The sequence below is a fragment of the Penicillium manginii genome (assembly GCF_028828005.1).
Source record: "Penicillium manginii strain IBT 31320 chromosome Unknown utg000006l:1.0-4164085.0:1.0-4166146.0, whole genome shotgun sequence".
NCBI classification, from domain to species: Eukaryota; Fungi; Ascomycota; class Eurotiomycetes; order Eurotiales; family Aspergillaceae; genus Penicillium; species Penicillium manginii.
In genome coordinates this window covers 3712394-3733327 of record NW_026643107.1, presented here as the reverse complement: position 1 = coordinate 3733327, position 20934 = coordinate 3712394, and the positions used below count along the sequence as shown (strand labels likewise).

The 20934-nt window shown below is 48.0% G+C and overlaps 9 protein-coding genes across 9 annotated transcripts; 2 read left to right on the top strand and 7 right to left on the bottom strand.

Moving 5' to 3' along the window:
• Positions 1-61: 61 nt before the first annotated feature.
• On the bottom strand, positions 62-5509 carry N7533_009766 (uncharacterized protein; the record flags this gene model as incomplete). Its single annotated transcript, XM_057106416.1, has 12 exons — positions 62-245; positions 304-663; positions 722-1851; positions 1908-3252; positions 3312-3344; positions 3414-3696; positions 4043-4055; positions 4199-4876; positions 4941-5044; positions 5106-5209; positions 5272-5409; positions 5481-5509. 12 exons carry the CDS (start codon positions 5507-5509, stop codon positions 62-64), a joined length of 4401 nt encoding a protein of 1466 aa, XP_056957865.1.
• Positions 5510-6544: 1035 nt separating this feature from the next.
• Positions 6545-7113, bottom strand: N7533_009765 (uncharacterized protein; the record flags this gene model as incomplete). The annotated part of the gene is made up of 2 exons (XM_057106415.1): positions 6545-7024; positions 7072-7113. The coding sequence occupies 2 exons, from the start codon at positions 7111-7113 to the stop codon at positions 6545-6547; spliced, it is 522 nt and encodes a 173-aa protein (XP_056957864.1).
• Positions 7114-7977: 864 nt separating this feature from the next.
• Positions 7978-8340, bottom strand: N7533_009764 (uncharacterized protein; the record flags this gene model as incomplete). The annotated part of the gene is made up of 1 exon (XM_057106414.1): positions 7978-8340. The coding sequence occupies one exon, from the start codon at positions 8338-8340 to the stop codon at positions 7978-7980; it is 363 nt and encodes a 120-aa protein (XP_056957863.1).
• An 836-nt stretch (positions 8341-9176) lies between these two features.
• Positions 9177-10163, top strand: N7533_009763 (aminotransferase class IV; the record flags this gene model as incomplete). The annotated part of the gene is made up of 1 exon (XM_057106413.1): positions 9177-10163. The coding sequence occupies one exon, from the start codon at positions 9177-9179 to the stop codon at positions 10161-10163; it is 987 nt and encodes a 328-aa protein (XP_056957862.1).
• A 209-nt stretch (positions 10164-10372) lies between these two features.
• N7533_009762 (fungal specific transcription factor domain-containing protein) lies at positions 10373-12411 on the bottom strand (the record flags this gene model as incomplete). Its single annotated transcript, XM_057106412.1, has 6 exons — positions 10373-11105; positions 11155-11288; positions 11351-11634; positions 11699-11773; positions 11829-11963; positions 12018-12411. 6 exons carry the CDS (start codon positions 12409-12411, stop codon positions 10373-10375), a joined length of 1755 nt encoding a protein of 584 aa, XP_056957861.1.
• A 660-nt stretch (positions 12412-13071) lies between these two features.
• Positions 13072-13701, bottom strand: N7533_009761 (DUF1349 domain-containing protein; the record flags this gene model as incomplete). The annotated part of the gene is made up of 1 exon (XM_057106411.1): positions 13072-13701. One exon carries the CDS (start codon positions 13699-13701, stop codon positions 13072-13074), a length of 630 nt encoding a protein of 209 aa, XP_056957860.1.
• Positions 13702-14320: 619 nt separating this feature from the next.
• Positions 14321-15854, bottom strand: N7533_009760 (phosphatidate cytidylyltransferase; the record flags this gene model as incomplete). Its single annotated transcript, XM_057106410.1, has 2 exons — positions 14321-14958; positions 15011-15854. The coding sequence occupies 2 exons, from the start codon at positions 15852-15854 to the stop codon at positions 14321-14323; spliced, it is 1482 nt and encodes a 493-aa protein (XP_056957859.1).
• A 458-nt stretch (positions 15855-16312) lies between these two features.
• On the top strand, positions 16313-19162 carry N7533_009759 (baculoviral IAP repeat-containing protein; the record flags this gene model as incomplete). The annotated part of the gene is made up of 4 exons (XM_057106409.1): positions 16313-16450; positions 16512-16808; positions 16871-16980; positions 17044-19162. 4 exons carry the CDS (start codon positions 16313-16315, stop codon positions 19160-19162), a joined length of 2664 nt encoding a protein of 887 aa, XP_056957858.1.
• Positions 19163-19429: 267 nt separating this feature from the next.
• Positions 19430-20068, bottom strand: N7533_009758 (U4/U6-U5 snRNP complex subunit SNU23; the record flags this gene model as incomplete). Its single annotated transcript, XM_057106408.1, has 1 exon — positions 19430-20068. One exon carries the CDS (start codon positions 20066-20068, stop codon positions 19430-19432), a length of 639 nt encoding a protein of 212 aa, XP_056957857.1.
• Positions 20069-20934: the final 866 nt, after the last annotated feature.

Genomic DNA, 20934 nt, shown 5'->3' with positions numbered 1-20934 from the left:
AACCATTTTAGTATGTTCCAAACAGCCATATTTACAACAAAGTCTCAATCCAATCACAAGCTCAGTCCAACTTCCGACGATCCGCTGCCTGGGTCTCATGCAAACTCAGCTTTGAGGCATTTCTCGCTGGCGACGTAGCTCTTGAAGGAGCCCGCGACGTCATTCTAGACTCCGCGATCCTGGAGTCCATCGTGCTCACAGCATGGAATGAAAAATCCAGCTCGCCCACCAAGCCTTTAACATGTCTATATCACGTAATTAGTAAACCGATACAAGACATGCCCTGGTAAAAGAACAACTTACTTCATGAGACGTTCCACATCTCCAACAATACATCTTGTGGAAATTTGCAATACTGCAAATGCAGCGAAACCTGGCTCAGCAATATGCTTGATGCTGAGAATATCTTTGTCCAGCGCCTCCAGCCGTTTCGAGAAACTGTATGGCCTGGGCGCTTTCAGGTATGGAGGAAGCGGCTGGCGATTTGTGATACTAGCTGAAAGGAGGCAAAGTAACGATGTGACCTCGTGAGTTGTAATCTTAGCGTGACCAACGACACGGCGAAAATCATGCATCCAGATAGAGTTTGATTCGTCGTCATCTTCATTGAGGCGCATAAGGGTGTCGGAGGCGTAGCCGAGTAAGCTGAGATAGCTTACAATACTAAAAGGAGGATATTAGTCAGTGTTTCCTTTTAGCTGTATATCGAGGTGCTGCATACTTTTCAACGCAGACAATGATGGAGTCATATTGTTTCTTCGGAAACCTGCCACCGATGGGCACCTCCCACCGGAGAAACTCGGAGTAAGTTCGGAGTCCGTTCAACATGAGCATCTGCTTTGAGAAAACCTTGTGCCGCGCCTTTTCCAATTTGCGGCCTGCGGAGGTTTTCAAGTTGAGGTCCCCCTCGTCTCCACGCATCCGAGCTGACAGTGTCTCATGGATAATGGAGTAATAATTCGCGAGGAGATATAGAGATGCCCCCAGGCTCTGCCTCAAAACCGAGTGTTCTGAGATGGGGTAAGGGAAGAAAGTCCACAGGAACGCAACTGCGATACCTCCACTGACGGTAGCCAGTCGATAGGGGGCGAGCAGATAAATAGGATAGAATGGCTGGCCATTAGATGTCGCGACTTGTTCGCCAACCTTGCGAACCTGAAGCTCGTAACCAATTATCATGGTAGTGGTTACGATACTGATGATACCAATGACGCGGAATCGGAACATTTTGATCGGAACGTAGAAAGCGCACGAGATGAAAATGAAAAGTAGCACAATAACACCTGGTGTCTTTTGGTCTGGAATATACCAGATCAGCAGACTAGCGACCATTGCGATTGTGGTTCCCGCGATACGGAGAATAAAGCTGAAGATACTCTGGCCTGAAGTGGGAGACATGCTCAGATTCACCATGATCATGGCCCAAACCAGTCTTTGCTGCGTGAAAAAGGTCTGCGTATCATGTAGAAACGCAACAATTGCGATGGTCATCGTGGCACACGCGACCCTGAAGCCATACTTGGATTCAAAAGAACGCAAGAACCAGGGGAAAACTCGAATTTTGTCCCCGAATTTCTCGAACAAGGTATCGGCTGGCAAATGCTCAGGATCTTTGCGATGCCTATACGCTTCACCGAGTTCCAGCATACTATTGTGAGTATGAACATCCCCCAGATTGTCATGTTCGTGGTTATCTTCAGCTTTTAAAAAGCTCTTTGCCCATTTCAATGAGCGTTTAGCTCCCGGTATAATCAGCCGAGTCCGCGATAGCTTTCCTTTAGCAGCCACTTCGTCGGCATACTCGACAAATTCGAGAACTGTTTTACCGGTCGAGTAAAGCAATTGCTCCATCTAAGATTCGATCAGTCTCGCAAATTCGGGGGCAGGTCGTGGACGAGGTGGCTTACGTATAAAAACAGATAAAGCTGTCGCCGACTTCGGTCTTGGTGCGATGCTGATGCGTCAAAAAAGTCACCCTTCAAACTTTCAACTGATGATGGGTGATCAAAAAAGTCAGGAGGCAGGTTGATGCCTTTATCTTCAGCCCAGGTCTCCAAGGCAATTCGCTTAGCACTTCGGAACTCGTTGAGTTTCGTTTGAAAATGTTGCGCGAATCCCGGTTCGCCAGGTGATGTGTTCTCTGCGTCCGCTTCCACATCCTTCGCTTCTGTATTTGACTCATTCGTCGACGGAGCCGCAACTGCCTTTTGCTTGGGCGGCTTTGAGAATTGAAAAACATAAGAAGCGTGTAGCAGTGCCTCATCAATCGTTTGGATCATCGTCTTGAAGGGATCGTGGACCGCCCTCATGATATCGTTCCAATCATGAACCACGCGCTCGCGAACATCCTCAGGAATTGGCTCCGCATTCGGTTCGATGGGTATATTCCACCGATTATAATCCGATAGTCTCTGGAAGATGTCCACGACAAAGCTAAGGCCAACAACAGGAATCATAATCTGGCGCAGGTGGCGAAAGATCAGCTGAATATCATCAGGGCCTAATTTTCCTAGGGCAATTTCACGCTTCGCGAAAGACAGATCTCCGTGAAGTTTAGCATGAACGTCGGTGATCTGTCGGATGGCACCGCGGATGGCCTCGGCCTCCGGACTATACACCTTTCCCTTGTCGTCAATCTTCTCTTGCGTGTCATCGTATGTCTCCGCTCGGCCAAACATGTCGTCTTTTTCTAAAGTCTCAAAATAGGTGGCATGGGCTCCCAATGCAGAACGAAGAGTCCCGATATAGGCCCCCATCTGTTTGAAGACAGCTTGGCGAGAGGTCATGGGCAAAATTAGCAGCGAAACGGCCATAGAGATGGCGAGGCCCGTAAGGAATGTTCGCAGAAGCCGTTCGACCAGGGCGATAGCGGCAGTCATTGAAGCCATCTCAGGCGCATAGACCGAAGAAATATTGGCGAAGATGGCGTATATGATAACAGGGAATTGGAACTGGGGGTACTTGGCACGAAAGGTGTGAACCAACCAAATCTGGAAGAACAACCAGACACCACTGACGGCAGATGCAGACGAGTTATAGGAGTCAGGAGCGCTGGCCGTGTGTTGGCGGGCTTTGACACTGGAATACATCGTCAATAGCGCGAAGCAGGCTGCAATGCAGACAGCTAGGACATCCAGGATCATCATCTGAATGAACTTGGCGCGTGGCATGATCGAGAATCCCAAAATGGAGACGATTGCGACGAGGTAGCCCAGCGTAGTATACTCGGTCGCGACATCGCTGGACTGGTAACTGTCGGAACAATGTTAGACTGGCAGGCTAAATATCTCTCAACTCGATGCTGGACCTACATAGAAACCGCGATTGTTGGCGCTATTCCACCTCTGCAATATATCAGGTTAGTAATCTCTTACTGTTTAAGGCGACTGGGCAACGAATGTGCGCGTTCTCACTTCAGCATCAATAGGATGGTCGGTTTGTCAAGGCCGGTCTTCTGCCATATTTTCTTGAGCCAGCCACCCAGGGTCTGTTTCTCCTTGGTAGTTGCCTGAGTGTCCCGTCGCGACAATGGGGGGGGAACTGGACGAGCCCGCCGATGATCGGGAGCTCGTGCGCGACAGCATATTGGTGGGCTGCGCGGATAGGCGCAGGGCTGCAGCCAGTAGGGATTGGATCTCTTAGGAACGGGCGCGGTCAGTCGACATGGCCGGATGAAAGGCGCTGCCGAGGAATGTGCTATGTGCGACCAAGTCAAGCCCAGTCAAGTCGCGAGGTGAAGCAGAGGATGTCGGGGAAGAAATGAGGGGGAAGGTTTGCGAAGTTAAAAGGGCGCAGGTGGAGACGGCAGCGACGCGGGGGGGTACCTTCCCGGCCACTCAATTTGTTAGGAACCCGAGGTACTGGTACCGGGATAACCATAACCATACTACAGGATATGAGGTACCTCAGCAATACTGTATAGATATCTATTTATGCGGGGGAGCGTGCTCTATACAACTAGTAGTCTACTACAGTCAGACTCTTATATCATGAGCTAGAGCTAGTGGCGCAGCCCTAGCGCGTCAGATTCCCAGCCACTCACGGAATTTCCAGAACTTGGAATGCAAAGTCTTAGTGGTTGAGATTTCTACCGAATATATATTTTTTTGCATATATTATCCACTGGACTATCTTGTAAACAATGAAATGTGGTTCTCCATAGTCAAAGCTTCGTTTGGACGTCCAAAGCAGCACGCACAAGCCTCACCGCAGCCTCGGCACATCCATATGATGATTGATATCCTGCACCCCCAGCGCCATAATTGTGTACAACCCATAGATCACCCACTTTCTCCTTTTCTATTCGCGTGCCTCCTTCTCGAACTGGCCTCAATCCGACGCCATATCGAACCACATCAAGAGCCTCAATCCCCTTGCCTCCTGTTAACTCCGGACAAGCTTGGACGGCACGCTTCATGATCCGTACTGCGAGATTGGGATCTGGTTGAGACTCCCAATTACCCTTCTGGTACGATCCACCGATGACTGTACCCCCGCCAGCAGCTCTGGCCATGATATAGCATGCCTCCTCGTCCCCGTCATCCGTTCCGGAAAGGTTAACCATTTTCCCCACTTCGTTGCGAACAACCACAATTTGTCCACGAGCTGCGACCACAGATTTATCTTCTACCCCGCCAAGCTTGGAAGCCATTAGACCCGTGCAATTAATCACAAGGTCAACACTACCTGCTGGGTGAATATTGAGGGAAGAAGCCTCCGAGATGTGCCGAAAGACGGCTCTTTTGAAAATAACCTTGTTTTCAAGGCATTTTGAAACAAGCCATGGGAGGTAAATGGCTGTATTTATACAGACTGAAGTAAAGTTGATTGCCGAATCAATTCCTGGGCCAAGTTCTTCTTTCGAGAGAGTGCGAAACTATTTCAATCGGTTTTGATCAGTGCTATATCGCCTTTATAGCTGTCGGCCATATATCTCTTACATTTGGAACGACATCTTTGAACCATGGTGATGATGAAAGCAATTCAGAGAACCAGTCCGCCGTGGCAGAGCCAACATCCTTAGACCGATTCCTTATTTCGCAATCTTCAACTGTGTTAGTAAAGAGACAAGTGTGAATCTCGATAAGCGAATAACTCAATCCCACCTTGAAAATGAATTCCTGATTCTGGGCAATTGAGTGCGAGTTTATTGAATACCTCCCACGTTTTTCTATCCCACTCTGCAGCATCAGTGCCACGCAAAGAGACACTAATTGGATATAATTTGTTAGATTTGCGGAAACACTGCCCCTGGTTAACTTGATAACTCACGGCATGTAGTTGGCCCCTGCCCATGGAGAGGCGTATTCGATGTCATAGTCACCTGGCATGTGTTTGGCGGCCACAACGATTCTGTAACCAGGAATCTTCGACAGCAGAAGTGCAGTTGTAAGACCTGCGACACCGGCCCTTTTTTCAATTAGCCCTTGTAAATATATTTCTAAAATGATGAACAAATGAACAAACATGCGTTATCTTACCCGATCACCACAACGTTCTTCTCGGCCATTGTCTTAGGAAACCAATCGCACGTTGACCCGAAATCACGAAGATTCCTGAAATGAAATCTGAATTGATTGAAATTATTTATTTCAGGCAATATATCCTTCTTTTCAGCTTAAATACTCATAGACACCGGTGACGTTGAATTGTCTGGCGCTCTTGGCAAGTGGTACCCCCTGCATCAATCTATTTGGGGAAAATTGCTTCAGCACCAAAAGAAAACAAATAGGCGTGAATGTCTCCATTCTATTACCAAATTCGATCGACATATGTGCCGCTAGGTCGAGATAGGGCAACTAAGCTACCAGGTTGAGTCAGATGACTAAAAACTTTAGATTGCCATTTTTGGAAGGTGAGTTTGTTAACACGTGGATGCCTCAGGCACCGGGAATCCATGCTAGGATGCCTTGCCAAAGAGCGGCACAGGAACTGAAAAGCTGTAAGCCGTGCTGAGCCAAGGATTGGTTAAGTGACGGAGGTCAAAAGTGTTCGGGAATGCCATATATCACGGCCTTGCCGTTGGAAACGTGTTGGTAACGTCATGAGCTGGTTGTAAGTTGGTCGGCCAGGTTCATCTTGGTGCAGACCGGCCTGTAACGTTGTGGCTACGTTGTGGCTACGTTGTGGCCGCCTTAATGTGAAGTTGATCAACAACGTTATGCTAATGTTAGGCCAACGTTATGCTTAATTCGATGGGATACAGTGAGGAGTTTTTACATAGTTGTCAAGATTGAAGACGGTGTGGGACTTGTTGAAAACCTATTTAATTCGTGGTATTAAGGTGCGCAGACTAAACGAAAACCGACCAGCAACCATCATTTAACAACCAGAACCTAGTAACTCCCTCGAATTTCTACCGAAAGCCTTGATCTCGAACTCCCTGAGGTCCGAGGCATCCTACACGATATTCAACCCAGTCACGAACTGTCTGTAAATCATATCAAATAATAGGAATCTTGGTTTGATTATTGCGCGCGCAAGTACCTCAGCAACGAGCTGAAAACATGCACAATCTCAGAGTTATTTAAATTTCGAGGATAGATCAACTATTTAATTCCATCTTTCCAGTTTTCTGCGAGCTCACACTTCCAGTCTCGAGATTCGTACCTTCTATAGTCGAATCTTCGCCGTGTAGATTTGCCATGCGTCGCATGTTCAACAGATTATAATCCACATTCGGCCCCTTGAAAGTATTGCGCTTGTTGAGAAACCATAAAACAATGACAAAACTAACGAGGCCCACTGTGACGACCGAGACATAGCTCATATTTTGCGGCGTCACTGGCATCGAAGTTGGGAAGCAATATAGAATATCCAGAAAGAGGACCCATACAACTGCAATTGCATTTAAAGGGGCCCCAAATATGCCGAGATTGAAATAGCGCTCTGGCAATACTTGATTACGGCCACGTAGGAGTACAATAGCTTGGGGTATAATGCATGAGGTCTGCTGGAAAACAATGGCAGCGTTGACCATGGATGAGAATGCAGTCGTAGATCCAATAAAGATAACTCCATAAATCTTTTCTTGTTAGCAGAGTATTTATAGCTCAAGGGCAACATACTTACAGTGACACATGTACCGGAGAGAAGTGCGGCATTTGACGGCATCTGGAATTTACGGTGAACTCGCATCCAGACTTTGCCAAATGGAATCGCTCCATCCCGGGATACAGCCCAAAGTGTGCGAGAACACGTAGTAACTGAGGAATTGAATAATTAGCAAATTTGGAGTTTTGGGAATTTCTAACAATAATCATACCATTGGCAACAAGGCATCCAAAAATGCAAAATGCAAAGGTACTCAACAAAACTGAAGCTGCAACTGTAGAGTTCGTCCCTTGGAAATAAATATCGATCAAAGGTAAACCGGTAACCGAGTTAAGGACAGAAGTAAGATCATGCACTGAGTACATCAGTGCACAAGCAAATGGAAAAGCAGTAACAAGACCCACGATAAGGGGAAATACAATCACCATGGGTACATTTCTAGACGGGTTGTGGATTTCTTCGCATAGATGAGCCCCGCAGTCGCTCCCAAGGAAAGCAAATACTGCGTTACTAACTGCAAGCATGAAACCGAAGCCATCGCTTTTCCATCCACTGTGGGTACTTGTGTCTGCGAAAATAGAAGATAACGGTGCATGATTTTGTCGGCTAACGATGAAGAGAGTAATGGTTGTCCCTGCCAAAGTGAAAACTGAAAGAGTAGATATCAGCTCGTTGAATAGAGGCAGAAGCCTAGAAGCCAGTATGTTTATCGCGATAGCCAGCCAAATAATGGCAACGTAGATCAAATATTGATGCCAGTGTTGAAAGGAGTAGCTGGGGTACCAAATCAATACGATATCCAAAACCATCCCGGAGACAAAATTGGCTACTGATCCAGCTCCAAGCCACCAGCCAATTATGCTCATCCACGCGTTCCTACACTCTCAGTTAGTAATTCAAGTGTAGGATCTTGATTCACGAGACTTACAGGTATGACGCAAATGCTTTCCAGTTCTCACTTGCTACCATGAAAGCCCAGTAATACTGAGCACCAGCCACAGGATATGCTGATGCTAGCTCGGCCATTCCGAGCGATACAATAGTCGTCATTATTCCAGCGATTGGAAGAGACCATAGGGTTCCAGCATAAGATCCTTCCTGGAGAGCAATACCAACAGACGAGCCGGTCCCCAACCAGGTGCAAGTGAGAGTGAATGATAATGCACCCAGGGACCATATCGAGAATTGACGCGGCATCTCACGCCGGTATCCGACAGACTCCAATTCAAGATCATCGATATCTGTTCTGCGTACTGCATGATCATGTTGAGTGCCTGAGATGGCCATTTCGCAATTTGGCTCTTTAGCTGAATCACGGTGGTAACAATGAAGATGATAGTCTGTCACCCTTATCATGGGATTTATATGTGAATAAAGCGTAGAATATACTCGGGTGGTATGCTATAAGGCGTTGATGTCTTCTGGGTGTTGCCTTCATATTTACCCCTTCTAGACGTCATATGCTTGCAGATGAGCACCCCTTTTTGTCACTGGCCATCGTAAACTGCAAAATAGCAAACGCCATATCTTCAAGATCAGTACAGAGGGCGATAACTCAATTGATATATTACCAGAAGAGGATATTTAACGACGTTGGCGTTGTGGGGAATCCGTGGTCTGGGGATCTTTTGACGACAATAATTCGAGTCTATCTCGGCTATGACAGATCCAGAGAAAGAACTTATCGTCAATTTACCACGCGAAAATTGGCTTATCTGCCGCTAATTATCGCAGTCTTTTTGTGTGGTGAAAAGTATGGAACGCTAGGCAGAGCGGGGTCGAACGGTTCTTATTTAGCCAAAGGGGGAAGGTGAGAGCACATATGGTTCATTATTGGAATAGGGTCATCCCAAACCTGCAGGTATCGTTTACATGAAAATTAGTTGCACACTCTAGTCTCCATGTAGAAATATTAGATCATTTAGGCAAAAAGTTGGAAGGGCTACATGTGAAAAGCCGGGTCTCGCCGAGACATGTCATACTTGCAGTGCTACCAAATGCTATTTAACAGTAGACATTTATTCTCATTGTTCACAGTACAAATTTACTGTCTCACATAAGCCATATATCAACTGAACACCTCTTTGTCTCTACGAAATCCTTCCCACCGATTGTTTCCCAGGATGACTTCCATGAACAAGGTGTTCAGCGCCTACGCTGCACGAAATGCTTCCCTCGAGTCGAGCAGCAACCCGTTCGCCAAGGGTATTGCCTGGGTCGAGGGCCAGCTGGTACCTTTTGACGAGGCGCGCATTCCACTGAGAGACCAAGGATTCATGCATGGAGACCTTACTTATGATGTGCCTTCAATCTGGGACGGTCGCTTTTTCCGCCTCGATGACCACCTTGCTCGACTCGAAGCCAGTTGTGATAAAATGCGGATGAAGTTACCTCTCTCAGAAGATATCAAATCCACGCTTGAGGGAATGGTCGCCAAAAGTGGAATCAAGGATGCATTTGTCGAGTTGATCGTCACTCGTGGTCTTGTCGGTGTTCGTGGATCCCAAGCCGAGGACCTTACGAAGCAGAATCTATACATGTTTATCCTGCCTTATGTCTGGGTTATGGAGCCTCAGGTGCAGTACAATGGAGGCAGTGCTATTATCGCTCGTACTGTGCGCAGAACTCCGGTTGGTAGTTTCGATCCAACCATCAAGAACCTCCAATGGGGCGATTTGACCCGGGGATTGTTCGAGGCCTCAGACCGTGGTGCAGACTACCCCTTCCTCACGGATGGAGATGGGCACCTGACCGAAGGTTCCGGTTTCAACATCGTTCTTGTCAAGAACGGCGTTTTGTACACTCCCCAACGTGGAGTTCTGGAAGGCGTGACACGAAAGAGTGTGATTGATGTTGCGAAAGCCAACGGTATTGAGGTTCGCGTCGAATTTGTGCCTACTGAGTCTGTCTACCAATGTGATGAGCTTTTTATGTGCACGACTGCCGGTGGAATTATGCCGATCACCTCCCTGGACGGCAAGCCGGTTGCCAACGGCCAAGTTGGCCCTCTGACCAAGCGCATCTGGGATGGATATTGGGCAATGCATTATGACCCGGCTTATAGCTACGCACTGAACTATACCGATAATGGCGGAGCACCGAGACTATAGTATCAACCCGAAACTGGAACAAAATTATTTGGAGATGTTGTTATTTACCTTGAATGAACCAGAATTTGGTCCTTGGTTTATCTCCACTTTTATGCCCAATCCTGAAATGGAAATTCATGTTCTATGGTCGAGAATCCATTACTGAGAATATAAAGATCGCATTGAAGCGTAGTTAGATTCCAACATGAAGAATATTAGACAAGATAATTTCAACCGAGCAGGATTTGAGGCCGGATCGGAAGCTTTGACCCTGAGCATCTCTTGTCAATGACGGTTCCCCACCATATGCCCTGAGAATCTTCTTTGTCTGTTCGCTCCCAAATCTCCTCACAGAAGTCAGAAGCATCGATGAACATCTTAGAACCACATAGCTTAGTCCACCGCAAACAATAATCTCTCACAAAATCTCGATCTTCTTCTCGTCTGATCTCTGCACCAGCGAGAAACAAAGGCAAGAGAATTTGTTTCTGAAAGTTGTTCTCTCTTCGTATACATCTCGCATGTTCCATAATACTGCGAGCAATGTATTTCGCATTTGGAGGTGCGGGCTCTCCCCGAGTCCAGCGGAATACCCTTTCGATATAAATCAGAAGAGCATTTCGCCAAGCCTCGGTGCAGTGATAGCGATCTCGAAGTAAATCAAGCGCTTCCTCGTCAAAGTCCGCGTGAAACGTGGGATACGGTGACGTGATACTGCATAAAGTCCATTTGACTTCATCTACTGCGCTGATGTCGAAGTGAAGATTCTCCTTTTCCAGCGCAAGTTTGTGTTGTTGTGCCAGGCTTGCGATTTTGGCCATTATGACCACGAATTCTTCAAGGCAGCCGGTCAACTCCAAATAGCTCCACCCATCAGATTGTCCATGACAAAGAATGCATTCGAGATATGATAAAGGCAATACGAGTTCTTCGCGTGCCAGCAAAGCTATTGTAGCATCGTACCTTCATCATTTTAGCTCATTCTTCCTGATATTTTATGTACTCGACTTACCATATGAACATGGCAAGTTCGGCTCTCAGCTTAGAATTGTTGGGAATGAGCATCGATCCGCCCCCACAACTTTCTATTATGCTTCGAACACCTTGAAGGTGAATATGGTAGAGCCCTAGAGCGGATTGAGCAGACTATATTTCGTAACAATGTAAGCGCAAGTATTTTTCGTGGCTTTTTTTATCAGGTAACTCACATCCAAGTACATCAGAAGGAGCGCTGTGTCCAGGAATGTAACCGCTTTGTCTTGCCAGATGGGACTGCCGAGTGCCATCGAATAAAGCCCTAGAGACTCTGACCGGTGGGAATCAACTAACATGATACTATCACTGCTTTCATTGTGGCGATTTAGATGAAATAGTGAAGTGGCCATAATGGCGTGGAGGAGATGCTGTGACACCATATAGGTCCGATCGGAAACTCGGAAAGGATTTAAGAAACAATCCACAGTTAGTGGAATGGCGCAGATATACCGATCATCTAAATGACTTATTAGTTACTGGCAGGGGTTGTATAGATACTGGTCCTGGATGGATCTACTTACAGCAAGATAGAATGTCGTGATAACATTGATCTGAGCTGAAGGATTGCACTTTCGCGGGTATCGATATTTGAGAGTCTGGAAAAATTGGTCAGTGATCATAGATACAGATTGGGAGATCTAGGAATCTTACAATTATTACTAGCACTGGCTTCCTCGTTGGTATCTTCTGCTGAGTAGATTCTTGGGGCGTCAAAAGCCTCATAATCTAAACATGTCTGGTTATCGTTTGACGAGAATATTTTAGGTAATTCATTCAAGGTGTTCACTAGAGATATGGTCAGCAAGATTGTAAAAAAGCGAGAGAGTTAGATTTTCCTACCGCAATCATCATGTTCACCTGCGATGACTTCATTGGCATTGGGGGAGGGGGATCTCAGTAATGATAACGAAACAGTCGAAACGCCTGGTGGCTCGAAAGTGAGTTGGAAGTCGGGTTCCTCTTCGCTTCGCTTTGTCGTGCCGCTGTTTGACGGTACGGATTTCGGTTTTGGGGTGTTCTTTGATTTGCGAGTCGATTTATCGGTCGAATTGCCCTCCACGAACCGGAAATGGCGATCTCCCGTGGCTTTTGAAGTCTTTCCTCTCCATCGCCGCTTCTTGCTAACATTTTGATCTTGAAAGTCAAATGACGCAGTGACAGCGGTTGGTGCTGGGTAATTGAAGCCCGCCAGGTTACCTTTCGACGCGACACCAAGCTGCCAGCATAGATCCATTTTGTAGCCTCTGCAGGCTGTGCCATTGCTGATACAGGTTAAACATCTTGGGCGGGCACGATCACACTGAAGGTCTGACTGACGGCAGTCCTGGCAAGGAGACTTTGCGCGTCCCAGACTATTTGTTCTCCGGGTATGCGTCGATGACTGCAGCATACTCATCATAGCAATTTGCCGCAGGTCAAATGTTGAGATGTTGAAGAGGTGAGAACTTAATTTGCGGGGTAGCTCCGGGGGTCCGGGGGTATTTAATAAATATTCTCGGTGGAAGCCCGAGAATGGTCGAACCACGCTTTGATAGGGCAGGGCATTCTTTTCTTATATCTACTAGTATATCAAGCGACCTCAGTCTAGTCTAAATATAAGCACCGATTTGCAAATTCTCTCCTGGTAGCGAAAATACCATGGGCCATACTATAAGGCGTTGCTTTGCCTCTTTTTCTGCATGTTGAATGAATGATTTGAGTATTCTCAAATCAATCCTAGTGATAGGAAACTTGAGATTACAATTCTACAAATTACTCATCGCCTTTAATAGCCCAGGTTCAGCCAAGACCGGGTCGAAGATTGCGAGTCGGCCTCGAAAATATAGAGAAATGGATACATACTGGTACTAGTAGAATAGTTATAGATAAAAGTTCGCCTCTCGCCTCTCGCCTCTCAGCTCTTTGTTTTGAGACCAAATGATTTAAATGTCACCGCGAGCTTGTCAAACTCGTGTCCCAATTCACTCTCCCGTGTTGGTTTTGCAGCATATATCCCCACATGCATATATTCCGGAGTATTTTCGTTGAATGCCCAAGTAATTTGACGAAGGGGTCTCCGCGATGCTCCTTCGTGCACATAAACCCACGCGTCCGTTCCATCTCGAACAATCTCTACTGTTGCAGTCTTGTGGTCAGAAGCATCTAACATCGGGCTCAGACTCCAATCAGAGAGACTCGCAGTGGCAACAACGCCAAGGTAGGGTGCGCCATCGGTATACTCGATCCCTGCTTTGATCCATTGAAGTGGAGTATCATCGCGAGGGAAAGTAATTGCAATTCCTCCTTGGTCGAAAAGTGTCTTCCAGTCGGCTTGCACAGTAACAGAAATACTCTGGAAGTCGGAAGACTTCAATTGGGTGTAGAGGTAGGGTGCCGTGAAGTTATTTTTATTCAAGGTCGGTCTCCAAATATCGGTATCTGGAGGCGAATATATAGTCACATCTTGTCCGACGGGAGTTATAGCAGCAGAGTCGTAATTCAGCCAGTGCCAACAACTGGCTTCTGAAAAAGTCTCTACGGCCATGGTCAAAATTGCCAAGGAGAAGTTTCAAGTCTGAGCGTGAACCCAGGATCTTTGGGGTCCCTTCAAGTCTTTTAAAGACATTCAGGTGCTGGAAACGTGATTATCACTCGTGTGAATAGCGCATCGCCCTGGGCATACAAATACTTGGCGAGGCACAGGCGCAAGTCGTTGTCGAATGGAGGTCATTGAAATACTCCCCACTTCCCCACTAAATACTTGGCTCACCTTCCAAATTGAGTAAAATTAGTTCATTTTACCCCTCGTGGGGTCCGTGAAGACAGACTGTAACCTCAAGAATCTGTCTATCTCCAGTCACTCGGGTTTTTGTCGTCGGTCCCTTGAGTGGACCAACTAAATCGCATGTCTTCCGAATGAAGATCGGCTATTGAGATAACCATCTCCATGACAGGGGAAGACGAGAAGGCTAGATTGAAGAGTTAGGTATTTTACGAATGGGCGTAATCTCTGATGAAAATATGTGGATTTATTCTGTATTTTTTACATATGCATAGATAACACAAATTGATAACATGCCTATGCCACCCAACGCCTTCATATGCCTGGTTGACCTCTCAGGGCTCGTACAATTCCAATACCAGCAAAATGTGCAATATGAGTTTTAATCTTTCTTCGTGCCAGTCCTCTCAGTCGGTGAAGGTGGCGGCGATTGTGTCGCTTGTTTCAACTGAGCCTGTGATTTTTTGTGCTTCTCACGCTTTTCCTTGAGGTAGGTCCAGCTTTTGCCCAGACCAGCAGTCAATGGTCCCTTGATGGTCTGAACAGTGCTTGGCCAACGAATGGTTTTCATGATAGATGCGGAAACCTCTTGCTGGAGGCTCTCATCACTGGCAATCCGGCGCTCGAAGGGGCCACCCTGGGGGCGTCGCACAATATCCTGGCTGTCATTATTCTCTGCCATCATCTTGTCGAAATCAGCCCGCGGGATAGCGTAGCGTGATTGGTACTGGAAGTAGACTTTGTCGCGGAACGATTCCGGTAGTCGGCGAACCATGTTTCCCCGCTTGACCGGGTCCATGTCCTGCGCCATTGACAAGATCGCATCCGGATCATCGATCCAATCATTCTGGCTACAGCGAGGATCGCTGAAATTGACGTTGGGAAGATTTTCGATGAGCGGCGCATACAATCGGCGGAAGTGGGCCATCTGTCCAGAGACAATGTTTCGCACCTTGCCGGGGTCTTCCGCAGGAGAGAACCATGCGGAGATCACCCATGTAGCTGATACCAGCGATGGTGCTATAAAGTTCAAATTCGCTGAAGCGTTCTGGAAGGAGTAATAGCGCCACACGCAGAGCAGACAGCAGGTTCATCTGGTTCGCCAATCGGACTTTGGGGTGATCCCGAAGGATCTTGACTGGCTTTTGCAATCGGCCCGCAAGATATAGGGTGTTCCATTGTGTAAGATCAGTGCAAAGGGTGTCCAAGTTTACCACTCCGTATTTAATCAACGTTCCATTTACCGTGACGTGAGTATTGAAATATACGCCTGCTCCGAACCGATCTTGTACCTGCGAAACCATATACGATCCGAGAGAGCCCAGTCCGGAGTAATGGTCGCGATGCTGACCAAGGTTCAAAGAATGCCAATGTTGGGAATATGAAACTCCGAAGATGAAATCAATCATCTTACCCGAGCCTTGTTGCATGTTTTTAATGGCGGCGGGCGCCGATGGGTGTGTAGAAGCGGAACTGGCAGCCCCCGTCTGGGTAAATACACCCGATCCATATGCGAAAGCGTATCGAATTGGGGCCCGGAATTGCCAAAGAATCTGTCGCAAAGCTTCCTTGAATTCTTGGTTTATAAGCATATGTTGGTTGACACCGAAATCCTTCGATGGGAGTTCCGAGAAGTTTGAGATGGCTAGGTTTGGATTGTGATCCCAGTCGGCGACATCGCTCAACGACGGGGAAGTTGAGAAGGGCTGAGAGGAGGTAGATAGGCCGGATGGGACATTGTATAGTAAATTTGATTTTGAAAGAGTGGATTGTGAAGATCGGTAGGAAGGAGAGTCTGAGGTCGGGCGAGAATCAAGGGAAATAAAGCGGACTGAAGCAGGGAGCCATGAAAGAGTAGAAAGGCGAGCTCGAGACCGTAAAATGGCGCTAAGGCCGGTACTCTGAGGAACAACCATCTAGAAGCAGAAGTTATCGTCAGCATGAACTTGATCCCGGATGTTGAGTGCCGAGACTCGGGAACTCACAGTCGCGTGGTTGCGAATCGGCGGAGCGGAGAGGGTTTCAAGGGAGCGGAGCACGCAGCTCAAGTAAATAAAATCAAGGACACCAACTCCTGCAGCATAAGTAACACTCTGCAGGGATCAATTGGCGGGGGAGAAGGAGGGAATAGGATAGGATGTCCCACGTAAAGACAGTCGGTTCGGACAACATTCGGGTCTGACGTCGCCCGGAAGGCTTAGTCACTCGGGTAGTCACGTGAATGCGCGTGCCGCATAACAACCAACCGGAGGTAAAGTAAACAGTCCAAACAAGGTCCGCATCAACAACGACACGCTCGACAACCACAACACCTACGGTCGGTTTTTGACCAGGATTTTGGCATTTGAAGTGCCCGGAGGTCTATATTCCTACCATGGGCACCGAAATGGACACCTTTTCGGCCCGTCTGGCCAGTTTCGACATTGTTCTCCGGCCAGACAAGCGGAGATCTTCAAATAGCAAAGGCCCCAATGCGATCGCATGGCCTCACGAAAGCCCATCAGCTGAAGAGGTACGTTCTGCTCGCTTTGAAGCAAATATCGCATCGAGTTTCTAACATTATTCTGCTCTAGTTGGCGCAAGCAGGCTTCTACTACAAACCCTACGAAAGCAATCCCGATAACACAACATGTTTCCACTGTCACCGCGCATTGGATGGCTGGGAAGAAGAGGACAACCCTATCACTGAACATCTCAAACACGCCCCGGACTGCGGTTGGGCTGTCATGATGGACATCCAACAGCGTAGTTCCAACCCCAAGAAAATCGAGGATCCAATGAGTGAGCGGATCATCCAGGCGCGTGCGGCGACATTTGGAACTTCATGGCCACACGATGGAAAGAAAGGATGGGTGTGCCAATCGGAAAAGGTAGGAAAATGCTCCAATCTCCCCTCGGGATCACTGGATATGACACTCACATCTTGACCTAGATGGTTGAAAGCGGTTGGTATTTCTGCCCGAATGAAGACAGCGACGATCTCGCCAGCTGCGCCTACTGCAAACTGTCACTCGATGGTTGGGAGCCCAAAGATGATCCTTAGTACGTGGCTCCTTCGCCTTTTCCTAGTATCTCGTGCAACTAGCTAACAGTATCTATCCCTAGTGATGAACATTTCCGCCGCTCTTCCTACTGTTCTTTCTTTGTCTTCGCACAGCCTACTCAAAAGGGCAAGGGATCTCGCACCAAGAAGTCCCGTACTTCCAAGGCTTCTTCACGCCTCTCAACTCAATCTGTCGCAACTACTACCTCTGAAGCCCCCGAATTGGATACGGACATGGATATGGACGACGAAATAGATCAAAGCATCATGTCTCAGACTACAACCAAGGCGAAAGGAGCCAAGAGAGGACCCAAGGGCAAAGGCAAGGCCGCGAAAGTGAAGAAGCAGGATGACGAGGTGGACGTCCAACTAGATGTCAATGACGTTGATGATGTACAACCTGAACCCGAAGACGAGCCCGAGCCGCCAAAGGCAAAGCGTGGGGGACGCGGCAAGAAACGAGTGAGTGAGGATATCGACAACGACGAGCCCGAGCCAGTCGCTATCCAGGAGCGAGAACAGTCACCAGCCGCAGAGCCTCCCTCAAAACGCCGAGCGACGGGCACACGAGGGAGCAGTGTTTCTCGGTCGTACGATTATGAATCTCGCGATCATGAAATGCAAGATGCAGAGTCGGTCGATGAAGCAGCCCCAAAAAAGAGGGGCCGCAAACCAAAGAAGGCTACATCAAAGAGCCGGAAGGCTTCTGATGTATCTACTTCATCTAAAGTTCCAACAAAGGAGCGTCTTCCACGTGACTCGGAATTAGACGCGGCTATCCAGGCCGGCCTTGATGCTGATGCTGACGAGCCTGCGGCGCAGGAGCCCGAAATCGTGGAAGAGCTGGAGCCCGAGCAGGAGAATGAACCAGAGCAAGCCCCGCGTGTCCTGAAGAAATCCAAGTCCACAAAGAAATCGAAGGCTACTGAAAAGGCATTGGAGCCCGAAGAAATGGACGCTCAAATAGAGGAATACGAGGAGCAAGTCGGAGACCGCGCAGGAGCTGATATTTTCGAGATAGAGGAGGCTGAGGAGCCTGCTCCAAAGACAAAATCCAGCAAGTCTTCAAAGAAAGAGAAAGGGAGCAAGAAGAGCAAAAAGGAGGAAGGCACTAAGGCTGAGAAGAAAGCATCACAAAGGTCTGTAGAGCCTACGCCAATTGATGATGACATGTCAGAGCACGAATATCACGACTCCTTGGTTTCTGTTGAAGCCGACCACCAGAATCCTGAGCCCGAAGCAGATGCTGTATCGGAGGCCGACGAGAAGCCAGTGAAGAAGAAGTCCTCGAAAACAAAGGATCAGAAACCAAAAAAATCCAAGAAATCCAAGAAGGAGCCTTCTCCCACCCCCGACCCTGTTGTTGAGCCCGAGCCCGAGCCAGAATCAGAGTTCGAAGCCGAAGCTGAAGCTGAACTCGTGTCAGAGCCCGAACCAATTTACGAACAACAAGATGCCCGGTCCCCTTCCATGTCCATGGATGAATTCGGAACCCCAGGTGACATCCCGGACCAGGTTGAGATGGTTCCATCTCCTCAGCCACCTTCCTCAGAGCTACGAAAAGAAAGGACCCCGGTCCCTCCGAAAACGACAAAACGATTCAGTGACATTCCTCAAGAAGAGCACCTCGCCGAGTCATTCAGCGAATCTCAAAGGTCCCGTGGCAGCGGGAAACAAGAGACCAAGCCCCAGAGGATATCCAAATCCTCAAACAGCGCGGTATCACCTCTACCACCTCCTCACCAAAGTACTCCATCGCTGTCACCGCAATCATCTGACGCTGAGAATCGACCACCATCATCTCGGCCCGCTCTATCCTCCACGCCGAGACAACAAACAATGCAAGCACCACTAGCGGCTGCCACTCCCTCGCCTTCAAAACGCAATCCGAATGCAGGATTCCCTGCCTCAGCTCACCCTTGGACTCCTGTGGATATCGACGAACTTCTATATGGAGAAGCTAGTGACAAGGAGAATGCCGATTTGTCGAGTATCTTCAAGGATATAAAGGCTGGTCTGACTAGCCCCGAGAAGAAAATGAGCGTTGAGCAGTGGATTCTATGGAATGCGAAGAACGGCGAGGAGCGTCTCAAGAGAGAATGTGAACGGCTGGTCAGTCAATTCGAGAAAGAGGGCGGTCGTGCCATGCAGCGGCTCGAGGCTATTGAGTGCATGGATTGAATGATCATCATGTGGTGTTTTGTATTCTTTATTTTTCGACATTCATTTCATGATTCCTAGTTTACTTTTGCTTGGCGTCTGGCGTCTTACTGGAAAGACTCATGAATTTGAATATTTACCCATTCTTTGGTGTCTAATGCCAATGCAGTTTCATGCCACCAATTTCCCATTGTACAAAGATAGAAAGAAGTTTCCAAACGCCCATGGGTATCATAAGAAGAACCGCGTATCCCTCTTTCGCCTCTCGCTATATTATAAAAATGCCCCTCAGGCGATGATACCCAGTCGCCCTTCCCAGTTATCCTCTTCCTTCACACCACCTTTCCTGCGCTTCTCGTTCCTCTTGCGCCTCTTCTCCTCCCGTTCCTTGGCATCCTGCTCTTCCCGATCCCTCAGCCTCTCCCCAAGATCTAGTTGCCATGCCTTGCGCTCCTCCTCATCCCGGTCCCGCTTCCGCTTCGCCAACATGCGCAACCTCATCCGTACCTCCTTAACTCCGGCCCGAACAACCTCGCCACTCTGACCCGTCGCAATCAAATGCTGCTTGCTATTCAGATGCTCCACAAACTGAATATTGTCCTTGAAGGTCAGGTCGCAGTCCTGGCAGTAGAATCCTGCACCTTTGCCCTTCTTGCCCATGGACGCGCCCGCAGGCACGATGGTCGTCTTGCCAACCTGTGAAGAGACATTGAGTCGCTCTTTGCGCGCTGTCGTCGCCTCAAGTGAATCGTAGTCGACCGGTGCGTGGTATTTCTTGCCGAGGAGTTTGGCTTCGTAGCGGGCTTTGCCTTCTGCTTTGCGTTTCGCTTCATCATCCGCGGCCTTTTTGGCGTATTCTTCGCGGTCCCAGCTTTTGGCGGAGACGACGTCGGAGGAGCGGCCTCCTGGTGGGTTTGATTGAGACATGATGGGAGTATTGTGGCAGTTGGTCAAGATATGATCGTTGATGAAGTTGATCGAGGTCATTGGCAGCTTTGGATGGGTCGAGATCTGATTGGTCGGGCTGGGCACACCGCCTGCCACTTTCTTTTCTACAAAGAAAAGACTGGAGTAGATCACTGAAACCACTTTTATATTTAATTCAATTCAATTTGATTTGAATCTGACTATGTCACTATATTCAAGCATCACTAGTCGGTATTAATCAATAGGAAGTATGGAGTTGGGAGATCTACTTGTTTATCTAGGCCTTTCGAATCGTCACATCTGCAAACTTGAATGTATGCAGCACTTTATTTCCCACCAGACCAAGCAATATCGGTCATGAGAAGTATGCCTGGCATTAGGTCATTTCCATTTGGCAGCTTGAAAGCCGATGATTTTTATGGTGAAATAACAAACCACGAGCACAGCCCATTACAGGTCTCGAATCTCAACTACCTTCTACCGCAGATTAACTCTTAGCGCATCGCGGATGGGAGGCGTTGGATCGGGGTCTTTCCAAATGCTTCCATGTGAATTTCTGCACTCCGGGTTGTGACATCCTCTGATGCTTCGATTGGGGTGAGGTAGGGGCTGGACATGGTGGAAGATAGTGGATGGTGCGGCAACTGAGAAGACTAAATCAAAGTGTCATGGCTCGGTGCAATGAAGGTAATCCACAAGGTAGTAGCATTCAAACAAAATAACAAGTATGGAGCAAGAAGGAGAGAAGGGAAAAACGATAAAAGGAAGATTCTCAATACTCCCGCTGCCTAGTCCAGTCGTGCGTAGTTGCCCTCTTTCCAGGTACGCAACGAACGAAATCGCCAACAACGAGATCGATATGGATG